The 17326-nt window shown below is 54.8% G+C and overlaps 5 protein-coding genes across 5 annotated transcripts; 2 read left to right on the top strand and 3 right to left on the bottom strand.

The window, feature by feature from the left end:
• Positions 1 to 560: 560 nt before the first annotated feature.
• B0H18DRAFT_1095186 (uncharacterized protein) lies at positions 561 to 1813 on the top strand. The gene is made up of 5 exons (XM_048032410.1): positions 561 to 622; positions 687 to 799; positions 865 to 1071; positions 1101 to 1241; positions 1303 to 1813. The coding sequence occupies exons 2-5, from the start codon at positions 755 to 757 to the stop codon at positions 1723 to 1725; spliced, it is 816 nt and encodes a 271-aa protein (XP_047892302.1). The 5' UTR covers positions 561 to 622; positions 687 to 754; the 3' UTR covers positions 1726 to 1813.
• Positions 1814 to 3024: 1211 nt separating this feature from the next.
• On the top strand, positions 3025 to 7194 carry B0H18DRAFT_1095185 (uncharacterized protein; the record flags this gene model as incomplete). Its single annotated transcript, XM_048032409.1, has 10 exons — positions 3025 to 3225; positions 3247 to 3572; positions 3742 to 4228; positions 4285 to 4359; positions 4501 to 4609; positions 4636 to 4709; positions 4730 to 6494; positions 6556 to 6705; positions 6762 to 6850; positions 6874 to 7194. The coding sequence occupies 10 exons, from the start codon at positions 3025 to 3027 to the stop codon at positions 7192 to 7194; spliced, it is 3597 nt and encodes a 1198-aa protein (XP_047892301.1).
• A 154-nt stretch (positions 7195 to 7348) lies between these two features.
• On the bottom strand, positions 7349 to 12559 carry B0H18DRAFT_1013342 (condensin complex subunit SMC1). Its single transcript, XM_048029094.1, has 25 exons — positions 12360 to 12559; positions 12134 to 12306; positions 12008 to 12113; positions 11592 to 11952; positions 11287 to 11535; positions 11124 to 11242; positions 11072 to 11094; positions 10950 to 11019; positions 10718 to 10895; positions 10562 to 10650; positions 10372 to 10508; positions 10184 to 10317; positions 9890 to 10127; positions 9736 to 9837; positions 9457 to 9686; positions 9190 to 9398; positions 8847 to 9132; positions 8675 to 8791; positions 8500 to 8622; positions 8350 to 8447; positions 8191 to 8298; positions 8005 to 8131; positions 7826 to 7950; positions 7555 to 7771; positions 7349 to 7498 (listed from the first exon to the last, which is right to left on the bottom strand). Exons 1-25 carry the CDS (start codon positions 12401 to 12403, stop codon positions 7478 to 7480), a joined length of 3684 nt encoding a protein of 1227 aa, XP_047892300.1. The 5' UTR covers positions 12404 to 12559; the 3' UTR covers positions 7349 to 7477.
• Positions 12560 to 12772: 213 nt separating this feature from the next.
• B0H18DRAFT_1013333 (uncharacterized protein) lies at positions 12773 to 14809 on the bottom strand. Its single transcript, XM_048029093.1, has 10 exons — positions 14661 to 14809; positions 14581 to 14606; positions 14340 to 14527; positions 14162 to 14231; positions 14011 to 14114; positions 13870 to 13964; positions 13613 to 13747; positions 13439 to 13493; positions 13365 to 13387; positions 12773 to 13306 (listed from the first exon to the last, which is right to left on the bottom strand). Exons 1-10 carry the CDS (start codon positions 14702 to 14704, stop codon positions 13027 to 13029), a joined length of 1020 nt encoding a protein of 339 aa, XP_047892299.1. The 5' UTR covers positions 14705 to 14809; the 3' UTR covers positions 12773 to 13026.
• Positions 14810 to 15369: 560 nt separating this feature from the next.
• On the bottom strand, positions 15370 to 17033 carry B0H18DRAFT_1085572 (uncharacterized protein; the record flags this gene model as incomplete). The annotated part of the gene is made up of 5 exons (XM_048031933.1): positions 15370 to 15573; positions 15630 to 16060; positions 16113 to 16561; positions 16622 to 16769; positions 16844 to 17033. The coding sequence occupies 5 exons, from the start codon at positions 17031 to 17033 to the stop codon at positions 15370 to 15372; spliced, it is 1422 nt and encodes a 473-aa protein (XP_047892298.1).
• Positions 17034 to 17326: the final 293 nt, after the last annotated feature.

The raw sequence follows: 17326 nt of genomic DNA, 5'->3' as shown, positions 1-17326 counted from the left end.
GAGCGCGATGCGGAAAACTGACATGCCATGCTAATAGTAACGAACAACATTGTGCGCAAATTTCTAGCCGGCCGAGTTCATCAAGTATGACAATCCCAGTGCTGTGTCTCTTTTGTACGCTTTCCGCGGCTGACGTTGACTCTCGTGCGTTGTTCTAGGTATGTTTCGGCGTTCAAGCTTGCGCGACTTTACACGTGCTGGTAAACCCCGTAAGTAAGTAGACGGCAAGGCGCTAAAATGCCTCACTTTCGATCATCCCGACGACGTCATATCCGGAGCTCCATATAAGGACGTGCAAGCTATCTTCCGAGTCTCTTCTGTCTTCCTCCGAGAGTTCAAACGTTCAACGTTCAGCGAGCAGACGATATACATACCCTCGATTTTTTTTTTCAATGTCTTTCGACGAGGCAGTCCCGTACCTTTTATTACGGAATTGAGTCATTCTGCTGCACTCGTTTCTTTGATGACGGGATTGTCAAGTTGGGCGCTAGCAGACTCGAGGTAGACGCTCGGCACGAGACCGTGCAACGTCTAAGTATGTACCGAGGTTGGCCAACATTAGAAGATGCATTGCATTGGCACGCCATACTTGTCGGTTCTGGTTACAGGAAGCCTGTAATACGTACGTATGTATGTCGCGGCTCTTGCAGCAAAGCTCACCCGTGCCAATTTCTCACCACATCTAGTTCTAAGCCGCTTGCTCCCATCTTTGGTTACGTGGCATCTTTCCACCAAGTTTTGACTGCCATTCGTCATGCCAGCGTCCCGAGCTCGAGGTGCCACGAAAGCGGTTTTGAAGGTACGCCCCTGTCTTTCATTCGAGTGCAATATTAATATTGTGACCATTGTTCCGAACAATATCAGCCGTATAATGACAAGCCCCGGCGTTCTGTGAAATGCATGACAGATAGGCCAAGCGAGCCGGAGCCAACGCCACAGGCTTCCTTGACTTCAGCTGTGGCTCCACTTGAGGATGAGGGGACTATGCGCGATTATTGTCTCGAGGTAGTCCACAGGCTATACCCCGGGATAATGCCCAGGAATGATTACGACATCAGTACGTTGGCGGGGGTGAATACCATGGTCCTCTATCGAACGAGGAAGTCTACGCTTGGCTGGACGACATGATTCGGATCGAGTATGCGGGATGGCCAGAGGGCTGCTCCACTGTTGAAGAAGCAACTACGCTATCCATCAAAGCTTGCGAAGAGTTGCTCGATCAGCCTGCGCAGGTCACTGGGGTATGTCTTATGAGCATTTCGGATGTTCCGCGTCATAATTTTGCTGACCGTGTTGAATTAGCGTAAACCCCGCCCTGGTCAGCGTCATGTCTACGTTCGCCCCATTCCCGACTGTGACTACTCTATACGGTTATGGCCCGGCGTTGTCACTGCGCGAGAATTCTGCCTCGACTTCGTGCACACCGAAACCGGCGAGCCAACGAACTCACCCTTCGAATACGAGCTCTGGTCGTTGTCTGACCCCACCACTCCGTGGCTATCAGTGGGATCTATGCAGCTAAGGTCAATCGAGAATAAGTTCGGCGTTCAAACACGTGATATACGACCAGGCGAGGAGAAGTTTGTCTTGAAGGACGGACTGACTTGCATGCTAGTGCGACCGGGGAAGCGGAGTCTCCGCTTTACGGTCCCTATCCATAGAGGAGAGACGTCGGCTGCCGAGGTGGAAGTCGATACGCTGGATCTACCCAAGATCATAGGTTGACTCGTACGCATGTTTTTGGTGTTGTCGCATCGCGTAATGGACTGAATACTTGGCTGCTTCGCTCTCGGTATCATGTCCGGTATGTCAGTCTATGTGATGATAATGACCTAATAGCATACTTGTTACTAGTATACTTGTCCGTCAAGCAGACATGGTCGGTGAGCAGCCATAATGGCTCACGACGCACTGATCATTCCCTGCAAATCTTTGCAGGCTGAGGCGGGAGCGGATGGTCCTTCGCTCGAAGTGCATCACACAGATTCATAAGGAGGGTGCGTGGCTACAACGGTATTTCAGTACTAGGCAAGCACGAGAAGGGCCGATCTGAAGTACTAAAACATTATATAGATCAAGTACTGAGGGAGCTGAAAATGTTCATATCAGGGTTTTGTACAATGTATGCATTCCAGCCTTCCGTTGGCTTTAGTTCCGTTGGCTAGAGAGCTTTCGGGACACTAAAGTGAACAACAGTGGTGCAATCCACACCTGTGTCTCGGATTGGCACGCAGGTAACTACTAAGTCCTTCTTTCGAAATCTATGTCTCTTCACTTCATGATTACCCAACATTCTGTCTCAAAGAGAGGAGCTACATAGAGTTTCGTGAGCCGTAATTACGATAGCCTTTGGTCCTCTTACTATATCATAACTACTTCCCTGAGACTACTCTGGCGATCGATTCTAAAGGTTCTTTGGTAAGCTCGTTGAGATAATCATGGACTTTCATGTGCGCAGACTGTGCAGTATCCGTGTTATTATTTTTCCTCTGGACTCCAAGCTTTCAAGCTCCAAGCTCGAGGATACTATATGCTGCAGGCCCCACACAGTAGTTATAATGAGAAACGAGATGTGTTCAGTTGCTCGACGGTCGCATACAGATTGTCACGTGCTGATGTACTGTATGCACCGAGTTTGGGCGTCGAACACCGACAACAGTGATCGTCCTGCCTGGCTGATTTGCTCATTGTTCGTCGCGCAGGCCACGTATATATTGAATATTCTGGAGGGTGAAAAACAAAGGTGTGTCTCATTTGGTCGATGAAACACGGACGACGCTGAGCTGGCGGTGGCGAGTCGATTAGCCGAAGCGTCGTTCTTCTTCCGGACTTTGCGTTGCGTCCAACCCACAACCATCTCGCGCTGAGCCCTCCAAGCTGCAACACGTCGGCGAGAGGTATGTCGTGTGTTCAGGCCGAATCTGAGACAGTTGTCACTCACGACAGTGACAGAGGCGCAGTGCCCGGATCACTTTCCGCTCCTTCAATCTGTCACTCGTTCCCCTCGCTCTCGGGCACCCATGAATGGCGGCAAAGACACAGAACCACTCTCCTTTTTCCCGCATCTCCCGCCTCATCCGCAGCGGCCCGTCTTCACCACTCGCCCGCGAGCCCGACGTCGAGCCACCCACCCAAGAAGACTGGTACATCCCGTACAACGGGCCGTACGAACCTCCCCGCGGGATGCCTGAGAGTGTCGTGGAGAGGGACAGCTGGGGCAATCTGGTGAGTGGTTGGCTGGCAGAGGACCCGCAGGCGACGAAGAGAGAAGACCGGTACGCCCGCACGTCCCGCGATCGCGCAAAGTCCGATGCGGCTACTCTCGCGTCTTCGTCTGCACCTACGCCCCGCCATCGTTCCTTCTCCACGCGCAACACCCCCAGACCGAGCGTCAACTCTATCATCCACGCGGGCGGCGTCGGCGAGGCCCCGGTGCCTGTGCGGGAGCCGCAGGAAGCCCAGCCGAAGCCCGAGACGACCCGCCACAGCCTGGCGAGCATCCTCTCCTTGGGCACACGGCGGGGTCTGACGATCAGACACTCCTCCTCAGCGGGCCAGCTCACGCGCCAGGCGTCGGGCAGCACGGACCACCATGCGCCGCCGCGACGGAGAACGCGCCGGAGTCGATGGTCCTGCGCCGCCACCCATACGCCTTTCCGTACTCTACCACCGCCACCGCCCCTTCCCCGCCCCGCGCACCCTCCCCTCACGCCCGGCGTCCCCCGCCGTCCAAAATCAAAGTGGCCCCGCAGCGGCCCTCGCGTACGCTCCCGCCGCCACCACCGCGTTCCTGCAGCCTACGCCGCGCAACCGGCTGACGATCCGGGGCTCCATCTCCACGCCCAACCTGCGCAATCCCCAGACGACATCCCAGCCGCGCTCTCCCGCTCCGCCGACGCCCAAGGGGAAACAACGCTGGCTGTCCCCGGAGACGTGGTGCGATGCTCTGATCCTGCCTCGCCCACGCTTCGCCATTCGTGTAGACCCAGGCGGCGGCAGTGGCCGGATCGTGAGCCCTCCGGACAGCCCGGTACAGCCCAATACGATCACGTACTATCAGTCGCGCGCGGAGAAGGAGCCCACGACAGGATCTTCCCATGGGCTGGACCGCGCTGACAGCCATGAACCGTTGTTGGCGGCGCAGAACACAAGACCGCGGGCGAGTACAGTGGAACCGATCGCAGGGCCCTCTCGAGTGACAGTGGAGGAGCAGAGGCAAGCAGTGGGTGTGGGACGCAGTAGCGGAGATAGACACGGTGTGGGTATAAGTATGCCGCCGTCGAGTTTCAAGCCGCCAAGACCGAGAGCTTCGCACTGGACGATTTGGCACTGCCCAGTCCAGCGCCCCTCACTGATGAAGTATGTGACTGTCGCTCTCCTTTTTGTAATTTACCCTTCCATCAATCGTGTCGTGCGGGCGCCCTTAATGGCGTCCATGGTGTCTGCCACGTTTGGCTTGTCAGCGATGTATTCACATGCTCCCTTGACAGGGTCCTCGAGGAGGGCAGGCAGCTCGAAGCCGATCGCGAGGCATGGCAGGCCCAAGCGACACGCTCGTTCCAGAACAAGCGTGCTAGGTCCATGTCGCGCGCCCGCGCGAAGACGCTCAGTTCCGCGCACCATTCCCCGCACGAGGGCGCACGTCAGCCATGGACATGCTCACGCAGCGCACGCTACTCGGCAACCAGTCACGCCCGCCGACGGTGAATGTGCGGCTGCGCGAGTCAAGTCGCAGGGCTTCAGGACGTCCGAGGACCCCGGTACAGCGACATTCACCAGCGGCGGCGTCGGGATCAGCACGGTCACGTCGCACTCGCACGGACGTACGCGCTCGCACGCGCACTCGAACTCGGCCGGGACCGCGACGTCCTCGCATGGGCGCACGGAGGAGTCGTTCATGTGGACCGGCTCCGGCGCGGGCCACCATCAACGGACGCCTTCCCTGGGCAAGTCGGCGCTCCGGCTCGTCAAGAACACGGCGTCGACAGCGGCGGGTTTCTGTGGTTTTGCGAGCGCGGAGCGGGTGTTTGAGGGCGGAAGGGAGACGGACGAGAAGGCAGGTGCCCCGGACATGCAAGACGGCGCGCACCGGCGGCAGGACACGCGTGTGCTCAGGCTGCAGGACCAGGCGCGGCGGGACGCACATCAGGACAACGTCGTGCTCGTCACGCCAGCATCTCCCGAGCACGGTGTTGCGCAGACGGTTCATATAGGACTTGGTGGCTTGCACGGTTTGTCGCCCGTGCCGTCGAGCTCTGGCGAGAGCCCCATTGGTATCGCTATCTCGACACCCACGCCCTCTGACGAGCAGGCTAGGCAGCACTATGGGGGTCGTGAACGCCTCAGACTTCCAGCGCATCCGTATGCGCAGGGAGCCACATTTCCGATGCGTTCGTCGTCGCCAGAACCTGAGAGATCTGAGCCGCGACTCTCAGACACGCGGCATGAGCAGGCAGCCGGCGATGAAGGTCTCGAGCGACATAGGCAGCCCGTGCTCGTCCATCCGTACGCACCTTTTGCGCAGGCGAACCATCCGTATGCTTCGGCCTCCCCTGCGTGGGCTATAGAGGAGGCGCCGCAGGCCTCTATGCAGCCCGCTGTCACTGTGGACCCTCCGACCGACGAAGGTGGGCAGATGATCGAGGTCCAGGCGGACACGACAAGCAGCATGTTCGCGGAGATCACGCCGGGTCATATTCGCGAGTTTCAGCCTGAACAGCTGCGTTATTCGCCCTTCATCATGGTGCATCCTGTGGAACAGAAGGCAGACGGTCTCAGTTCTGGCGCTCGGTCTCACCCGTATGTCGCACAGTCCCGGCGCATGAGCGAATGGGGCTTTGCGGATGCCTTGACGGAGACGTTGAGGGATAGGGGCAGCGTCGACAGTGGTCTGGGGACCAGCGAAAGTTTGGATCACCTTCGGAACACCGACAGATCGGGTCAACGCGCGGACACTCGTCCTATGCCTGCTGATCTACCGCCCGTGCCGCTCGAGGACCCTTCTGAGCGGTTGCGCCCTGGCATGCGTCGTCGAGAGGCGACGCGCTCGTCCTCGAATCACACCTTGGCCTCGTCGCCCATGGATTCCGTGAACCCGCCTTCATTCCGCGCACAGCCCACCGAAGAGCGACTCACGACTAACGGCCAATCCTCTGGTTCGTCTCCCGGTATGATCTCGCACGACTCTTCGCCACCGCTGTCTCCGCGTTCATTCAACGCGTCCGACGACCTGGAGCGCTTCCGTGATCTATTTTATCAGCCTCCGCCTAGGCCGGAGACGCCTGAGGAGGCCCGTCTCGACACTTTCAGTCCACCGACACCGTCGCGGCAACCGAGTAGCGGTGTCAGCACGCGGAGTGTCAGTGGCCTGACGACCCTCGCTCGTCAGCTGGCCGATGATATCGACGAACTGCGCCAGATCTCGCGAGATTCTATGGATGATTCCGAGGCGTCGCCCATGTGGGGAAGGCGGTTTGGTGGACTTCGTGGACAACGTCCAGAGGAGGCCAGCCCTAATCCCAATGTGGTGCTGTCTGGCCCAACGTCTGATCGAAGCACACCCTGAAGCCTCGTCACCTCCCCTGCGCTTTCCGATCGACCGGACCGCGTCGCTCGCGCAGCCTACGATCAACGTTCCAGAGGACGTCGAGGAGTCTTCGCGGGCTTCCTCCATTATTCAGTATGCTTCCTATGAAGAGTCGGATAGTAAGTCCTCAGATTCATGTGATCTTCCTTGTGTTGACCATTGATTGGTTCTGTAGCGGGTCACATGCGAGTCGGCAGCATTGAAGCTCTGTCAACACCGGCTGCCCTCTCCAGTCCACAGCGTTCGTCCACCATGCTCTCCTTCGTAAACCTTCCCGCGGCAATGAGGAGCGTTCCAGCCAAAATGTCGCCGTTCCGCGCATCGATTCTACCTACTCCAGCCTTGGTGCTCCAGTGTCTGACGCAGCACGTTCCAGTTACATGACATCCGGAACGGGTATGTCCAGAATGTCTGGGCTCTCAGACTTCCCGGTCCCTCCGACCGACGTAACACCAGAACAGTTGTCTGTGCTTAATTCCTATTTCGACGATTCTCAGAGTTCTCAGCAGTTTAATGGCTTTCTCTCTCCTCCACGTCCAGGAGGTTTGGTTCGGGAACCAAGTACCAATACTTTCGGAGGTCAAAATGAGATCGGACAGGCACTTTGAGGACTATTGAGGATTTTATTCATCCTTTCGTTACCCATATATCCTATCTTTGCTCGTTAACCCTTCACGACGGTTTCGAGTAGTAATATACTGTAGAGCGTTCGTCGATAGCATCTGAGTCCGTTCTCTACGTTCCTCGCTTTCTGTTCGCACATCCGTTAATCTTATGTATATGGTTATGCTACTGCTACATTTTGCTGGATTACGGTACAACACAACACATTACTAGGGACAAGTGCAAGACTAAAGCAACAAACAACAGCGATAGCGAGAGACTGCATATCTACTCATCGTACTGAGTCAGCTGTGAGGCAAGTATGTACGTCAGCGAATGCAAAGTAGTGGAACACCACGACTCACGTCGAGGGTCAGCGTGCGCGAACTGTTCACATCTTGATCTCGATAGATGCCAACTAGGGAGTTGCTACGCTCGTATAACGAGCCTTTGAGACTGATGACAACGAACTGGAACGTCTCTGAAGCATGCGAGCGAATGTAATTCGCGATTTTTGCCACGTTAGTGTTATCCAGCGCTGCATCAACCTCGTCCAAGACGAAGAATGGCGAAGGTTGGTAGCTGAGAGGTGGTGAATGAGTACTGGTGAGCAATAATGCATGCCGACCAACGTACCTATGAATAGCGAACAACAGTGCGAGCGCAGCGATGGTCTTCTCACCTCCGGATAGCTGATCCATATCTCGGAAACGCTTCATGGGCGGCATGGCATGATACTTGATACCAGCGTTGTATGGTTCCTTCATTGAAAACTGTCAACAACACCTTGTCAGGACAAGCGAATGCAGACGCACCTCGCTGTCCTCCAAACTAAGGTAGGCCACACCTCCCATTGGTGCCGCTTTGCCCTTGGTGAGGTCCTTGTACACCTGATCAATTCGCTCAGAGATATGGTTGTACGCCTTGTTGAAAAGGTCGCAGCTGTGATGTGTTACGTGTCAGATGATCCGTGTGATCTTTCAGCTGTCGTAGTGCCTTACCGGCGGCGCTTGACATCGTTGAAGTGGTCGCGGGCATTCTTAGAGTCTTTCCTAGCCTTGTCGGCCTCCCTTTCTGTTTCCATGAGTTTCGTCTCGACGTCATCAAGCCTAACAAGCCAATGAGTCGTACCCAAGAACTAACGACCAGCTGCTCCATACCTCTCCATCGCCTTCAAGTTGGGTGCTAGACGCTCAATATCAGAGTTGACCTTCGAGATTTGCGAATCAATGTCTGCCAAAGCCTCCGCAGGGTTTTCCTGCGTCCAAAGATCAGTCACATCTATAGTACGCACAGTCCAGATTGCATACTTCTCTCTCGTCATCCTCGAGACTGTCGAAGTCCACCTCAATGCCGTAGTCGGGGATCCGCTTGACATGTTGGCTCCCTTCTTCATCTTCGTCAACATCCATGGCGACCTCTTCACGCAAATTCTGTGTACGAGAATGAATGGCATGCCGAGTGTGCGACTGTTCGTAGACTTACCTCCTCCATCGGGACATTCCTCAGATTGCCCTCGACGAGAGGTAAGCGAATTTCGTCTAGTCTGCACTTGCGGTAAATTGCCGAACGCTCGAGACCCAACTTCTCGATCTCGTCATTCTGTGGCCAGCCATAAGAACTTTCAGATATGGACCATTTAGAACGTTGCACTGACCCGTGTGGCAATCTCCTTCAATGCCTGATCCAGTGCCTTGGACGATTTCAAGGTCGTTCGCTTAACTTGTTCAACGACTTTCGTCTTCTCCTCTAGGTCTTCATTGAGGCCTTTCATTTCCTCTTGCAAGGTCTCAATTGCCTCCTCCGCTTCCCTGATCTCTTCTTGAACATTCTCCTGCGTCTCACGATACTTCACAATGTTAGCGGCCTCCGTTGTGATCATTGTATCGATGGTTTGAACACGCTGTTCACTTGTCTGCAACTGTTCTTCGATGAACTTCGTTCTGAAGGTGGAGTACATGTCAGCCATCGATGTCATGTTACTACACGCATAAACGCACTGATGTGTGAGACGAGCGATTTGCTTCTCGAATTGCAGCCTGGCCTCGCTTTCCGCTGTGGCGACCTTCAGCTGTCGCTCCTCGTATTCACGGATGTTCGATACGCCGATGCTTTGACAAAAGGCAGCAAAGACGTCATCCTCTGCAGCGTTGACAACCGACGCCAACGTCGATTTTTTTTCCTTCAATTTGTCGTAGTCTCGCTGAGCCTGGGCAAAATCATGAGACCTAATATCAACTGACAGCCATATCAATGCTCTCAAGTACCTTGCGCAGTTCAGGTTCGATACGTCGAATCTCCCTTTCGACGTGTTTGAGTTCATCCTTGATACCGTCCAATCGCAGTTGGCACGCTTTCAGGTCGTCTTTCGCGACAGACAAAGCCGATTCGAGCCTGTTGATCTCTGCGTCCATATTCTCATCAGCCTTCCCGCGAGGTTTAGACTTGTTGAGTTCCCGAAGCTCGCCCAGCAGGTTGTCACGAACGCGCTGCAGACCTGCAAGGGGTCAGTCTGTTGCACTGTCAGATCCTACCAATCCACTGACCTTGCACATCCTTCTCTTCCCACTTGCGACCATTCCCATGGGTGCTACGCCCACCAGTAATCATACCGGTCTTGTGAATAATTGTTCCCTCGAGAGTGACGGCTGTAACCGCTCGTCAGCACGATCCCTCTGTCGTCATCAAGGTCAGACTCACCCTTGACATCTTGCTTCTTCTCATAACAAACATAAGCCGCGATGTCATAAGTGTCGCATACCAGCGCGTTTCCGCACGCGTGATGCATAGCGCGCTCAACGGCAGGGTCGAACTGGATGACATCAATAGCGAGACGGGCACCCTTGGCGAATGAACGGAATTTATCGTTGATTGGCTTGACTTGAATGGTGTTCAGCGGAATGAAGGTCGCTTGGCCTGCGCGTTGTATGCGCATATACTATCGCGGGCCTTCATGTCAGAACGACTCGTAGGGGGATACGATCAAGCTCTGACCTCAATACAATCAATAGCAGTCTTCTCCTCGTCTACAACAACGGCGTCGATGTTCCGCCCAAGGACGACCGATACAGCTGTCTCGTACTTCCGCTGTGTAGGCTTGCATAGGTCAATTACCCTGCCACGCACGCCTGTGATGACATGGTCAGCGATGGAAGGGCATCGTCTTGAGTCTCCGCTCGCACCTGGGAAGATCCTCTGCAAGTTTGCGAGCGTCTCCTTCATCTTCGCCTCGCGCTCGGACTCCTTCTGGTCTACTCCTGCTTGGAGGAGCTTGTTGTGCACGTCAACCAGCTTCTCGTTGATTTCTTTCTCCAAGTTGCTAGAATGTATCACAGTCAACAGAGAGCAAACGCGTATGTGTCGAAGACCTACGCAATCCTCGACCGCTCAGACTGTTGCTTCTGCATTTCTTGTCTTGCGGTCGCAAGTCCATCTTCGAGCTCTTTGATCTTCTCTTCCAACTGAGCAGCATGGTATGAATACGCTGAGACGACTCGCTCGCTCCTGGATCTAACATCATCAGCTCACCTCCTGGCGTTTCTCGGTTTGTGCGTCCCGGTCTTGTCTGAGCTTCTCCGCTTTCTCCCGATGTGCCTCATGTCTTTCCTTGAGTTGCGACAAAGTGCGCGCAGAAGTCCGCTCATCGCGAGAAAGGGTTTCGAGCGACTGGCGTTCTTCGACTGCGAGAACAGCCGCCTGCGCCTTCCTAGTACAGTTGTCAAGTCATGGCAGCCATTCCTAAGAGTGAGTGCGGGCGTACAGATGACGATACTCTTCGAGGCTCTCTTCGCTGAGTGAGAGGTTGGTCTGTGCAGCTCTCCGTTGTGCCTCTGTTGAAGGGTAATGGTCTGTATTATAGGATGTATGCACTCCGAGACTTACCCGTGGCATCATCTGCAGCCTTCCTCACCCGCTCAAGATCAGCCTGCAGCACTCGCAGCTGCTCCTCTGTTTCTCTGCCGCTTGCTCTGCCTTCTCTCGCTCCTTCTCCGCATTGTTTCGCCTCCGCTCGGAATGCAGACTCTGCGCCTCGACCTGTACAAGGCTCGGCCGCTGGAGTAACAGTCGAGATCAGTGCGAATGGCTCCGCTGGGTACCAGAGGCCACAGACCTTGCCCTCTAGCGCTTTCTCTCGCCTTCTTGATCCTCTTCTCCTTTTGCATTACGCTTGAGCGAGCACGAGCCTGCTCGGCACGGGCCGCTTCCAACTCCTGTTCGTGCTTCCGTTGTTCCTCCCGGAGCCCAGTGAGTGTCCGGTTCTGTTTCCTAATCGTTTGCGCGTGCTCTTGAAGTTCTTGCTCAATATGATATAACTTCAGGAGGATACGTTTGAGGACCAGATTGTCCTATCGCATCACATATGTCAGCAAAGAGAACTCATAGCATACGGTGGGCTGCTCACGCGCTCCTGACCCAGAGCCTCAAAGCGTTCTGCTTCCGTCTTCTGCTCTCTATACTGCTTGATTTCACCTGCAATACCGCGGCGCTTGGTGAAGTTGAATGTTGCGTTCTCCGTTGCGCGCTCCTGCGCCTCTTTCGCCTTCTCGTACTCACCCGCAAGCTCAAGCGAGCCGCTGATCTGGTCGATGAGCCGCGCGAGCTCCTTGGGCGACTGCGACGCGACGGCCTCGACATCTCCCTGGAATACGAGAAAGTTCTTCGCCTTGACGAGAATGTTGTGGGAGATGAGCGCAGCGTTGTATGCAGAGTAGGTTACAACCTGGCCGTTCAACTTGTACTCTGACGCGCCAGTGGTCGTGATGCTACGAGACGCGGAGTGTATGATACCTGCAGTTCAGAAAGTGGCATACAACTTACGTCCTTTGGAATAGCCACTCTTTCTTGCTCGCGTCCTGAAAGACTGCGAGTACCCATGCCTTCTTGGCGGTGCCCTCTCCCTCGTCTTCTCCTTCGTCTTCCTGGTCTTCATCGTCCCCTCCTCACTTCTCGCAAGACGCCGACCACGGTATACGAGGTCCTTCAGTTGACTACTCCGGAGTTGCGCGCTCTTCACTCCGAGGACGAAGGAGATGGCGTCCATAAGGTTGGACTTTCCCGCGCCATTGGGCCCAATAACGGAGGTAAAGTTGGTGAAGGGGCCTATGGTTTGGTGGCCTCTACCAACTTGGGCATGAGAAGGTGGTCAGGCGACAGAATGGTGCCCGCTCACCTATAAGACTTGAAGTCAGAGACTTCTATGCGTATCAACGGCATTTCGTTCGGATGAATGCCCTACTTCCTCCCTACAGGAGTTCCAGAGATCGGCCGAGCAGGGTGGAGACCAAAGACGGTGGATCAAAGCGATGGTCTAAGTTAGACAGAATAAGTCAAGCCGCTTGCTTGGGCAGGAGGAAGGCTGCCAGTTTAAGGACAGGAGAACGAACGCACACCGGCGCGGCGAAACGAAGCACGCGAACGCGCGTTGGATCACGGTCACGTGCACGAGTGGCTTTCGTGTCTACGGCCACCATGTCCAGGAGCGCGATGAGTCTCGATATGCAGTTCTGTCACGCGCTCGGCATGTCTCGTACTCAAATGTTTACTCAACCTATTGGTATCTTTGACGTGCCATGGAGTAAAAACATACTTACTCTACATGGCCCGTCAAAATAGCTAATCATTGATACAGTCATCACGAGAACTCTTGTGAACGTGAAATGACCATTATAGTATATTGGATCAGATATTGCAGTGCATGCTGTTGATTTTCCCTATCCAATAAATGCGTAAGACACCAAGTGTTCCATCGTTGGAGAGTTGCAGATTTGCACACTCATCAATAACGTGCAAACTTTGACAGGTACTGTTCGCCTCTCTCCCCCTCTCTCCGGATGCTGCTATTGCAGCAGCCCTGCAGATAACGGATCGTCCGAAAAGTGAGCCACGTCCTGCATAACAACGCAGTTGCCATGCTGTTCGTGACTATCTTCGAGCCAATCCCCGACCGGCGCTCCGAAGTTGCCCACCAACCTCCCGTGCAAAAAGATGACCGTCGAGAACACGCCTGAACTTGAAAAAGCCGCATCGCTCGAAGATTGTCCTGCATCGTCATGGTTGTCCTCTAAGTAGAAGGACCGCAAGTCGAGGATGAATCTGGAGAAAACGATGGATGCTAGACTGATGTGCGGAATAGTCAACGGACAGGCATGATTTGCGTGGTCCCTGATGAACGTACACTTGTGCGAACTGCGCGACGATCTATGAGAGTGATGAGTTCACAAGTACTGTGCGGATGTTCCACACGCTTACCCCGTTCCTTATCCTCACTCCTACGGCAGTCGCGATGTTCAGGATTGTCAACTGACTACGGCAAGTGAGATGTCAACTTGACGAACTAAGACATTTGCAGCGAAGTGAGGCCCACACAAAATAGACGGTCCCTATACACAACGTTGAGCAAATGTACGTGAGATTATCTGTGACAGCGCACCATCTTTCAAAATCATCGACGCAAGAGTGCGTCTCCTACCCTGCCTCAGCAATGCTCGGTGAATATTCATCGTCCTCCAGTATGTCAGCATGACCACTACAGCATCAGCAGCGATCGCGGCAGACAGACTTCCGTAGGCCACTGTTTCAACGAGGCGTATAAGCTGTGTTTCCGACACAAGCTAGAATACGTACGCCTGTGAAGCAGTAAACCAGAGTGCCTAAAGCCCAGTTGAGAGCCCACGACTCACTGGTAGTACCATCCAACGCCCGAGAATCCAGAGACCTCACAACCGTTGAAAGGGAGGTACATGGCCCCAAAGTCGGAGATCCTCGTAAAGAAGAACTGGTCGTCTTAGTCGAAGGCAAACTGGGGACCTTGGCAGACCTACCACGTCGACAGAAGCCGGTACCATCTCGAGCATAAAGACAATACTGAAGATTATCGCCCGGCTTCTGTGAGGACAGATTGCGTACACTCTCAATGAATGGAATGCTGAATCTGATGGGAATGTGCATCATAATACGCAGGGGACGACGTACCAGCATTGACGAGGGCGAAGATGATGGACATGGTCTGATTGATTATGGAGAGCGCAGGACAGCTGTCATACTACTCTGTCAGCACCGTAACGGAGTCCCAAGGCAGAAAGGGGCCCCGAGACGCACAACTGCAAAATTCAATGAGAGAAACACAACGTGCAATGTGCATGATACTCACTTCATGAACCGGGCGGCGATACCAACCCGACTTGCCTGACAAGGCCAGACTACACACATTGAAAGCCACGACTATGATCGTGAAGTACCGATTGACAAGAAACAGCAACGTCGCGCCCGAGAGTCTGCGGCCCCATATGCAACGAACCTCCCGAGGAAATGTCAAAATGTAATCATAGAAGAGCAACGCTGTACGCAGATCCTGCTGTCAGCTCATGCAACCAGAGTCATCATATTCTTACCCGCGGAGGCGGCACCACACCAGTGGCTACAGACACAAAGTCAGCGATCCCTAGGAAGACGTTCCTGGGACCGAGCTTACTATATCTCCAGTTCAGCAAGCTCAGACCATTGCATCGAGTGCATCAGGATTAGGGTGGTCTTGTGGGCACCTGGAAGATGGACACCGCAGCGAAGGAGCCCAAGTTATACATAGCGGAGGCGGACGCTGCTGTGTGATTGAGTAAAGCATATCCCACAGTGACAGAAACCGGTGAGCGGAGATTGCAAGTACACATCAGAGCTGTCAGGCCATGTGCATGATCATCAGGTACGCGGAGTCTTTTGGATTCGGCATGTCATTGTCAATTCGAGACCAGGCATGCCTCTGCTCACTCAGTTGCATGACTCGTCAGCCAATAGTTGAGGATCAACCTACAGTACTCACTAAATGAATTATAGATCTGTACTGAGCCACGACAGACCAATGGGTCTATATTGGTCGAAGTACCTTCAGCCGCAATGTAAGCATGCACAGCGGATGCTGATCCGGAGCCTGAGAAGATCACGACGGTATGATTCTGCGGGACGTAAGTAGGTGCGAGTCACATCAGCACTACTACATTCAAAAACAGAGCAGCTGGCGAGGAATAAGGGCATTCCTTGCCCGCTCGAGAGCCACCATACGCACCGCGACCGAACCTGTGAAACCAGAAGTCTAATACATATGCGTTGTCGGAGAAGGGCTGTACAGTAAGCAAAAAATATGTCCGCGAGTAGCTTGCGAGGCTAAGCTGGTAAGTATACAGATATTAGGCGGGATGTGATACCGAGGCATGCGATACCGAGGCAGACGATAGCTCTATGCGCTCGACGAGGAACGCCGCTGTCATGAGCGAAGAGAGGACGAGCATGAGCGAGCTGGCAGTGAGGACGGTGTAGCGCGCTGAAGAGACTCCAGTCAGGAGGGAGACCACCACGAAGATGTTCAGCGGCACACGGAACAGCGACGATAACTAGATCATCACGACTGAGCAATCGGGCCCCGAAGAGGATGAATGTCACGACTCACCGTCGCCCGGTGTTCGTTCGAGATCAACGCTCCGCGAAGCATGCCCTGGATGGGATAATACATACCCACACACGCCTCGAAGACGCAGAACGCCCAGAAGCGCACGACCTCTTCCTTGCTCTCCACGCTCACCGCGAACGCGACCGCACTCACCGCACACACGAGCGAGCTCAGCTTCGCGTGCAGCGTCAGGGGCGCGTCGCCCACGTCGTCGTGCTCGGCGTCGCCACGCGAGAAGAGGGTAACAAGCGAGGTGTAGAAGAGCGAGCCGATCATCATGCTGACCATGAACGCGGAGAAGATGTAGCCCAAAGGTAGGATGCTCCCCGGGCGCGCGGCTTCTTGGAGCGCGGGTACCCAATTGAAGACGAAGAGGTACATGGACCCTTCGAAGCACGTCTGGGTTAGGCCGATGACGAGCAGGGCGGGCTCTGGCGGACGAGGTGAGCAAGAGGTTGTTGTTCGGCTGCGAGAGTTACTAACCGTTGCGGACGATCTTGAGTGCTTGCCCGAGACGCCTTAGTTGGAGGATGTCAGGGTTCGCAGCAACTCCGCCACCGCTGCCGTAATTCTCCGTCCATGAGCCACGGATTACGACCCACGCGAGCAGTAGCAAGACACCGCTAGCAACGAATGGCGAAGCGAACGAGCCCGTCGAAGCAACAAGCTGGTTGCTAGCCACTCCAGCGGCAGCAGCGACGAAGCCATTCACAAGTGATGCGCGGCCCATGATAGTGGATAGATCAGCGGCCGGGAGAGCAAGGGAGTTGGACGCCGAGATGAGCCATGACTCAAACACGGAGAACAGAATCGAGGTGGAGAATCCTCCGAGGAATCTACCCATGATCAATACCGGGAAGTAGGGTAGCTGTATGAGGACGCATGAGAGCGTGTAGGTCACACAGAACGCCATGCAGAGCTTGCGTCGACCACTGCATCGACGAGTTGGTCAACGCTTCCATATCTCAGGCTCGAGGTAGCGTAGCACATACTATTGATCCGCCCATACGCCAACCATTGGCGCGGCCAGGCCAGCGGTCATGAAGCCGGTCACGAAGAGCAGGGCGACATAGCGCTCAGGGAATGCGTACTGCTCCTTGTAGAGAGAGTAGACGTACGGACCCTGCAGCCAGTCCGCTCCTACACGCAGAATCGTTCGTCAAGCCTCCGAAGTACACCGCGCGACACGATCTGCGCATGAGAAAGTAACATACCCATTACTATCGCGTAAACGGTCAGATATTGTCTGGAAAGCTTGTGCAGCGCCGGAGCAGGCGCATGGAGGTCGTCGTGCAGGCGCACACCCTCCTTTCGTTTTGGAGATAGCTGGCGCTCGACTAGCATGAAGAAGAGGCATAGCGCGACGAGGCAGACGAGCTGGAACTCGTAGAAAGAGAGCGACATATTAGGCCCGGGTGCAGGTGCGATTGGCCACTCCCAGTCGTGCGGCAGTACGCAATAAGAGTGAATCAGAGCGGCGAGTTGCGATGAGAGCAAGCCCTGGTCAAGGAGTGAAATTCTGACAGGAAAGCGATGGAGAGGCCACGTCCACGACTCGGAAGTCGGATGGCGGTACAGATCTTGAAGGTCGGCTGTGAGTCGGGTCACGATGCGCAGTTGCCACTGAGACTCGCTCCACTCGCTAGAACCGCGCCATCTCCGAGGTTCCCGGCGAGTTGCACCACCAGCGACTATTC

This window comes from Fomitopsis serialis (genome assembly GCF_022376445.1).
Source record: "Fomitopsis serialis strain Sig1Antser10 chromosome Unknown B0H18scaffold_43, whole genome shotgun sequence".
Lineage (NCBI taxonomy): Eukaryota > Fungi > Basidiomycota > Agaricomycetes > Polyporales > Fomitopsidaceae > Fomitopsis > Fomitopsis serialis.
The sequence above is the reverse complement of the archived record's forward strand: the minus strand, read 5'-3'. Positions and strand labels throughout refer to the sequence as shown.